At 40.0% G+C, this 8542-nt stretch overlaps 1 protein-coding gene across 1 annotated transcript in view; it reads left to right on the top strand.

Moving 5' to 3' along the window:
• Window positions 1-255: 255 nt before the first annotated feature.
• LOC127434483 (A disintegrin and metalloproteinase with thrombospondin motifs 3-like) overlaps window positions 256-8542 on the top strand; it is a 217127-nt gene continuing 208840 nt past the window's right edge. Inside the window, exons 1-3 of the mRNA XM_051687301.1 lie at window positions 256-588; window positions 985-1009; window positions 2366-2763. Coding sequence (XP_051543261.1) covers window positions 523-588; window positions 985-1009; window positions 2366-2763 — 489 coding nt within the window. The 5' untranslated portion in view covers window positions 256-522. The remainder of the gene's footprint in view (window positions 589-984; window positions 1010-2365; window positions 2764-8542) is intronic.

The following is an 8542-nucleotide window of genomic DNA, read 5'->3' as shown; positions in this document are numbered from 1 at the left end:
TCTGTATAAGCACTATCTCAGACCTGAAGACAAGGCAGTGAGGCTGATCACTAGACTGAAGTAGATCTTCACACAAGTTTGAGTTAAGAAAAGTATTGCCATGTGTTTTCTTTGCTGTTGCATAGTCCTTTTCTTCTTTTTTTCACCATGTGCTTCCCTGGCAAAGGATAGAAAGTGACGTCACGGCAGGGCTGGTCTGTAGTTTATTAGTCAGCGCGAAGTGCCAGGTTTGAGCTCAGACAAGGCTCTGTCCAGCCAGCTCAACTTAATCACCACAAACTCGTCAAGGGGGATGTCTTTCAAATAAGTTTACAAAGCTGAGGCATTGACCCAAGTTCTACAACTTTCAACTCACTTAACTTTTTGCTCACTTTTAAGCGGATTTGAAATCTTTAAAGATCTCTTGTTTGAGGATAAGTGGTGCTCGATACTTTTTTAGAGGAGACAAGCGCGTGTTGAAACATCCAACATTGGATTACAGTTTCTGTTTATCGTCTTTCAGTTGAGAAAACCCGACTCGTGATGGGTGTCCTGTCACTTAGGTTACTAATAGTAGGAGTTGTAGTAAGTCTGACTTCAGCCGATCTGGTAAGTGTTAATGATTTACTGTTTATGCTTATGAAGTCGAATGAAAGTTATCAGTGAATGAAAGTTCGCGGGAGAACTGCGTGGTTGAGCTGTGACAGTTGCCCTCGCGCTTTAAATCCAACTGGAAAATTAAATTTCAAAGTTCAAATTCAAGCGGGTTAGAATAGTCTCCGCATCATTGATGTCAAAACATCAACTTGATGTTTTGGCGCGGAAAAACATCTAGAGAAAGTTTGTACAGTTTTTGGGGGAGTATTCCCAGCTTAGAGACTGTCAGAGTTTTTTTCCCGTTATGGTTTTCTATTTCAACTAACTGCTCTTTCTCAGCTGTTTTGTAAATATAGATCTGTCTGCATGTCTCCTGCGTTTTGACGTTTTGCTCTCTTTTGCTTGCAGGCTGGTGAAAGAATAGACAAGGAAGGTAATGTATACAGTCTTTGTTGTCCATCATTTCTGTGCTCTGCTAGTGTTTGTATTTTTCTCAACCTTTTTTAATGATTAAAGTCACTTAATACCGTCATTTTGATGCTCCATTAATAACTTATGTGAACAGCTGCAAAAAATGCAAACGAATGACAGTCAAAATCATGAGGGTTGTTATCATTTACATCTCTCAGTGTATCAGGACAAATATTTTAATCAGAAAATGAATCAGAACTGTTTAACAGTCGGCAGAGGATAAGCCCCAAGGTTGCCATAAGAGGTGATGCAAGTAAAAATCTCTAAAGATTTAGAGACAGTCTATTAATAATTAATAATTGATTAATCAACTTGAGAAAAGAAAAAATAGATAAATTGGTGAATGGTTTGCCTGTAAATCTCGACAGGATAAGTGAAACAGTATAAAGTAATTTGGCACTTTCTTTGAAGTTGTTTCTTGTTCTTAAAGTCAATGAACTGTACCCTTTAGTACTTAATAGACTCACTGCTGTAGTTGGACCCTTTTTTAGGCAAACAGTGGGAGAACTTCAAGAAGTTCATTGTATGGGGAAGTAAAATGTTTAATGTTGTGAAAGAACAGAATTCTAATGCCTTTTTTTTGTATGACCTAGTTTGCCTAGCCAGTAAGTGGATGTTTATTCTATTCAACAAGATTTTCAAATTCTGGACAGTGGTCTAGTTTAAGCAGTGACAATAAGAGTGTTGACAGAAATTAGTCTCTTTGGAAGTGATAATTTGGCATGTCTCAATATTAGATGGATTTTTGTGTTTGAAGTGATTGAATGAATTGTCAGTGCCGTTAAACAGGCAGGCAGTACTGGAAGGCAAAGCTTTACAAATAGTTATCGAACAATCACTTTTGATTTTATTTCTCACTTTGTCCAAATTGCCATTGCAAATTGCTAGGCTAAGAGTCTTTGGCTTTGGTCCATTTTTCTTTTTGAAATGTTTACCTGTATGCGAACCATCAATCATATGTCAACAGGTAGGACAAGCACTCAAAAGATATTGCTTTGAAATGTAAGAGACTGTTTAATGCTTATAAACAGCCATTCAGTAGGCTGTTAGGGTGATTACAAATGCCACAATTTTTTATTACTTCATTTATTTAGACTTTTTTTTTTAAATGGACCCATTAGAGCCAATCTTTCTCCCTCTGGACTTTTTGTAACCTAGCAGAAGTGGTCAAATTATCTTATGCATAGCATGAGCTTGTGTTTGCAGAGTTGAAATAGAGTGCATTAAATGTGAGATTTGAATTTTTCATGATTTTTAGATTGTAATATATTGAATGTAAATATGCATTCACATGATCTTCTCTCTCCTGTCTTATCAGACCTATTGAAAAGACGTTTGAAAGAGTATGGTCTGATTACCCCCATAAGCACCGATGCAGAGGGACACTACCTCTCACATCTCCTCTCAGCCAATCACAAGCAGCGTGTGAAGCGCGAGGTTTTGGAAGGGTCAACTCAAGCAGTAGAGAAGCTGTTCTTTAACATCACTGTCTTTGGCAAGGAATTCCACCTCCGACTACATCCCAACCACCGACTAGTAGCTCCAGGAGCCATGGTGGACTGGCATGATGACATTGAACCTGGAAACGTGACTCAGAACGGAGCCCACTCGGAGAGAATACTAAGAAGGGAGTTTCTGAAAACAGACTGTATATTTATTGGGGACATCGCAGATGTGCCTGGAGCCTCTGTCGCCATTAACAACTGTGATGGGCTGGTGAGTGTTGTTTCCATTTTTTTTCTTTTTAAAATTCAGGTCTGTCACAAATGACAAAATAGCACAGAAGTCGCAAAGTGGTAGGTCTGTGTAGTTAATAAAATGGACAAATGGCATTGCAAGGTATCTTGGCCTGTTTTTGTACTGTACCTCATTTATGACAATGATTTAGTTTTTCTAAATCTCTGGGCATATCCTTGCTGATGCTGAGTGGTAAACTGAGTGGAATTAGTAATTCCTAGACTTTTCCAAACCTACAAGGAACTAGTAGTCGACCGATATGGGTTTTTTTAATGGCCGATGCCAATATCCAGAGAGCAGGGTGGCCGATAGGCTGATATAATGCCGATATATCACACAATTTAATATAGTAAATAACAAACATAAAATTGCTAAACAAATCAATAAACTCTTTAGCACTACATTTACTCAATTTCACACAAAACTTTAACTTTGTAAAAAATAATCTAAAAATGTTTTAATTGGTAGATAGCAGTTTCTTCTGATTTCTGTTTAGTTATCAAATTTTAGAAGAAATAATTAATATATTAGGAAGAAGAAAATAAGAGTACACACAGTAGTCCAGCAACCATGGATGGCATGTCCATGTTAGCAATCGCATTTTCTAAAAAAATACCGAATCAAACCAATTGTACATACAGTGCATAGTGAATAAAACATTTACTTATAGCGCATGTGAAGCGCTTTTACATTGAAGTGCAGATCCAGCGCAAGCAGCAATCTCCTGACAGTTTAAACGGCCTGGATCGCCTGCTTGGATTGTTATGGAACTTTTGATCCTGAAGTTTTGATTCTGGCTAATAGAATACGCGCTTCAGAGGAAGATATTAGATGAGTGCTCGACGGGAAGAAAACGCTGGATTTTCGTGAGGTTTGTGAATTACATCTGTTTCAACGAGATATCTGCATATTTGCAAATGTTATATAATAGTTTTTTTTTATATTTGCCTTTTATCATTAGAAAAGTAAGTTAAAAGTTACAGGGAACTGCTGAGGAGAGGCTGATAGAATACGTGCTTAAGAGGTAAATAAATGAGCACTCCACAGGACGCTGGATCTGCTCAAGTTTTGTGAGGGTTAATACACGGTGCCCCGGCCTCAGGGGATTGTTCCACCATTTCCGGGGGAACGGGATAGGTTGGAAGGAAGGAGGGGAGGGGGCGGGATCACAGAGAAAGAAAAAGTGGGGTGCCGGCCCCCCGAGTATGCTGCTAAATGGTCCTCTGCCAACTGTACTGCTTCATCCAGCGACGCCGGTCTGTGGCACTGGACCCACTCTGACGATCCTTTCGGTAGTTGGGAGATGAATTGCTCCAGCACCACGAGATTGATGACATGCCCGATGTTGCTTTGCTCCTTAGCCAGCACCCACCGCCGGCAGGCGTCATGGAGCTGTTGAGCGAAGGCAAATTGGTGGCCGACTTTGCTCAGCGTCAGGGATCGGAACTGCTGGCAGTGCTCCTCTGGACTGGGGCTGACCTGCTGCAGGATGGCTTTCTTCAGCTTGGGGTACCTCAGGAGGTTGTCGACCCGGAGCTGTTGGGCCTCCCCAGTCAGCAGCGGTAAGAGGTGGACTGCCCATTACGCTGCGGCCATTCCAGAGCTTGGGCCGTGTGCTCGAAGAGCTCCAGAAAGGCCTCCGGATCATCTTCGCAAGCAACACATGGGGGTTCGCTGCTGCCGGGGTCACGGCGTGCGCCCTCTCCTGAGGCACCAAGCTCTGCTATGCCCGTCGGTCCTCCTCTTGGCCTTGAAGGAGCACCTCAATGCACTGTTGCTTCTCCGCCCACAGATCCGTGAGGGCCTGGTGTTGAGCCTGGTGGATGCTGGCGAGGGATCAGAACACTTCCTCCAGCGGCGAACATGACTCCATAGCAGCGTATTCTTCCTACTTGTCCCGGGTTTTGGCACCAGTGTAGCAGAGGTTCGTATTTGAATCAAAGGATGAAGTGGGAGCCGGTATTCACAGTCCACTTGAGTCAGAGTTTTATTAACAAAAATAATAGAAAATTATTTGCAGCTTTACACTCAACCAAAAGTCTGCTTTGCAGCATAAAAGATAAGACAGGTCTGCTTTTCAGCATAACACTCTATATAAACACTCTTGTAACAGAAACGTAGTCTCTGGTCTGTATTTATCTCTCTCTCTCTGGACTGGGCCGTCTTTTATCTCCCCCGACTCTCACTGTGAACATAGAAACGGTAATTAGTCACAATTCATGTCAGGTGGATGTCCTTACCTCTTTCGCTCTCCCCAGACGGGTGCTCGACCACACCCTCACCTCCACAAATACCTACTGAAAATATATTATTCATTTGCCGTTTATTTATTGCCATTTTGTCCAATAGTGTCTATTTTCTGCCACAGTTTCAGTGTCAATTTCCTGCACACCAAAAGCCAGGCACTTTGTAAACCCTATTTAGTACTATGCTTTCAAGTAAAACATATTATTAGTAGTATAAAACACATTGTTGGCCTACTGTTGTACTGCACTTAAATTAACAAACAGTTGGCACATCATAATGTTGGACGAGTGCTTAAAACCGTTTGCTGCATTTGTGAATGTGACAGAAAGCATAAACATAACTTAAGCCTACCTTGTCATTACATATTATGTAAAACTACATTGAATCTGGTGTTTTTATGAAAAAGAGGCTATAATTTATTATCCTGCATACTGTATTTCCACTTACATCATCTCCACAAATTCCGTGGAATGGTGCTCACGGAGAAGGTGCTAAAGTTTTAAGGTGATTCCAGCCTGAGCCGATCCTTTTTTGCGACAAACTTTACAGAGTGGGTAACCATCAACATTGATGGTGCCCCGTGGGTCTTTAACATACCCAAAGTAATACCAGACAGCATGACTTCAACCGCTTTGGTGGCGGAAATAAAGATTCAGGCTTTGACATGTCTGTATTATGCACTCCTGCTGCACGTATGCTGCGCTCCACTCGTGCTGCACTTCTGATGTGCTTGTGATGCGCTGCGCTTGTGCCACCTGCATGTCACCTTTAAAATTGAGTGACAGACGAATGTAACATGAGGAAGGCAATGATATTGCCGATTCTGTCTTAAACTGATTTGGATTTGAGAAAAGTTCAGAAGTTTATAATCATGCGATACCGTCAATGAGAAGATTTCAACGGTATGATAACCGTCTGTTTTAAAACAAGGTATATTGTGAAACCTTGAAATCGTTACAACCCTACGTCAGCATAGGGAAAATACAAAGCAAAACAGCTGTTACTGAGTATTTGCATAGGGTTCTCTTCTTACAATAACTATTAACAAATTAAGATACAGATACACATTGTAGGAGAGACAGAACTTTCTTCTTCATTTTTTATATGCAGATCGCTGACAAAACATACTAAACACTGACAATGAGTGCGGCTGATGCGCATGACACTTAATTACAACAAGCCCCGAGAGAAAAAAAAAAAAGCGCGCACACAAACAAGCACTGAGCAAAGTCAGTTGGAATCAAATAGCTAATAAATCATATAAATCGGATAGCAATGCCATCAGTAAAAATTGCATGAAGTGACCAAGTGTAAAAACCCCCTTTGTTTCTAATATTGTTGCTCGACTGGTAGAGCAACAATATTAGCAGAGCAACACTAGCAACACAAAGGTCATGGGTTTGATTCCTAGGGAACACACAAACTAAGAAAAATACTGGTAGGGGCCTATAATTTGAAGTCGCTTTGGATAAAAGCATCTGCAAAATGTAATTGTAATGTACATGTAAGTTAGCAGTTTTTATGCCATGAAATTGTGGAAATAATTTTTTTAATTGGCCTGAGCAATAATGACTAACTGATTGATGCAATAATTGACTGAATAATACTACATATTTTTACCTTTAAAACCCTCCTTAGCAGAAAATATTTTAAGGGGCATAGCATCTCAAGTCTTTATCATTGGTGTTCAGCAGGTGTCTAGAATGTCTTCTTGATTGTACGTACCTGGAGACATGCTGAGCTATTCAGTTTACAGTGACATCTTAAGACATTTTCCTTAAGCCCTGGATATTTATATTGTCTTAGAATGACGTCAGTGTTGATGTTGACCTTTGAAACCATTGCTGTGTATTTCTACAAGACCCACTGAGGCTTTTATAGCTTTAAATTTTCCACCCTAACTCTGCCACTGCCTTGAGTAATGGATCAAATGCTAACTTTATGTCGACAGTCTTTGATGTGAAGTGCCACTCTGGGATGACACCAAGACATGTTTCACTGGTCTTAATTACAGCTTCTTTGGATCTTGAAGTCTTCATATGTAGCCCCAGTGCCCAGGACTGTGAAGCAGATATTTCCTCTATGAGCTGAGAGCTTGTGGGGGATGGAGGGATGATTTTAGCTGGGGGAGGAGGAGAAGTGGGAGGCTCGCTTACATGACACAGGCATGTTTGTGAACATTCCTCTGAAAGTGGAGAAAAATTAGCACTTCTGCTTCTGCTTAGCAAATCAACAACATCTTGGATTGTCAGCAGAAGTACTTTCAAAGAAATATTAAAGAGCTAAATTTCCCCATTCCTTTCCCAGTAAGGTCCCAGAATGTATGGTTCATGATGACAACTAGTTGACTCTTCATCCATCAACAGACTAGTCGATTAGTGGGGCTTGAGTAGTTTACCTAAATGTTTTTCTAATTTCAGCTGTAAGGCAGTTTGCAATGTAAAACCCTCTCGGACAAGTTGCGTCATTAAATTCATCCACAGTAAATTCACAGTGCCGTCGATCCATCCAGATGAGAGTTTTGGCCATCTTGTGCTACTTTTTGAGCATCCTGCCACCAGAACCGTTGTGTTTTCAAGAGACTGGTTTCATGAAAAAAACTTATACATTTTTTTAAAAATGTGCCTAGAGACCCCTGCATACTGTTCCTTTTTTAAATGTTCAGTCTAACTATTTTTGAACACAACAACATAATGTGTCTTATGAACCCCCCCCAACAAACCTGTCAGAAAGCAGGTGAACTTGAAACCAACATAATTATACAGGACTTTCTTAAGATTGATGAGCCGACTATTTGAAAATATGTACATTTGCACATCCTTAGTGAGGACTGAAACAAGGTCTGCAGCAGTGGCGTAGCCACAGGTGTGTATATGCAACCCAAAACCTATGTTTACACACCCAAATGAAAGGTATTTTTATTTCTTTGACAATTAATACTAGTATATAGGAGTGTAAAAATGCATCAGTATGAACACTGGTTGGATGAATTATGGAATTTAATAATTGCTTAGAAATTATATATACTGTATAGATAATCGAGAGAATTTTCATTTTTGGGTGAACTAACCCTTTAATAATGAGTGATTTGCATTACAGCAAAATACCAAAGACATTAAACAAGTCATAGATACTAATGATTTCTCACTAGAGCAGGTTTGAAGCTTGTAAAATGTATATATAGCTCTCTTATTTTGAATATATCTTTGATGTGTGTGATGTTCTCTTGGTGTTAACTGGTTGCCAGTATGTCACAATGATATTTGATAGTGACAACAGAACTAGACATGTTTTCTATTCAAATAAATGTTAGAATTTCACAATTAATGTAAAATTAATGTCATTTTACAGTGTGGTGCATTAACATATAACTTGCAAAAGTGTGGCAAAGGGCACTTTTTAAAAAAAATTGTATCGTCAAATTTCCTGATCTGACCACAATGGTCGTCACTTTACATGTCAATGTATTGTGCTTCAGTTCTTGTGCAGCCTGTTGTCCCGTGGTACACCT

The sequence above is a fragment of the Myxocyprinus asiaticus genome, chromosome 4 (assembly GCF_019703515.2).
Source record: "Myxocyprinus asiaticus isolate MX2 ecotype Aquarium Trade chromosome 4, UBuf_Myxa_2, whole genome shotgun sequence".
Taxonomy (NCBI): Eukaryota; Metazoa; Chordata; class Actinopteri; order Cypriniformes; family Catostomidae; genus Myxocyprinus; species Myxocyprinus asiaticus.
This window is presented reverse-complemented; position numbering and strand designations above follow the sequence as displayed.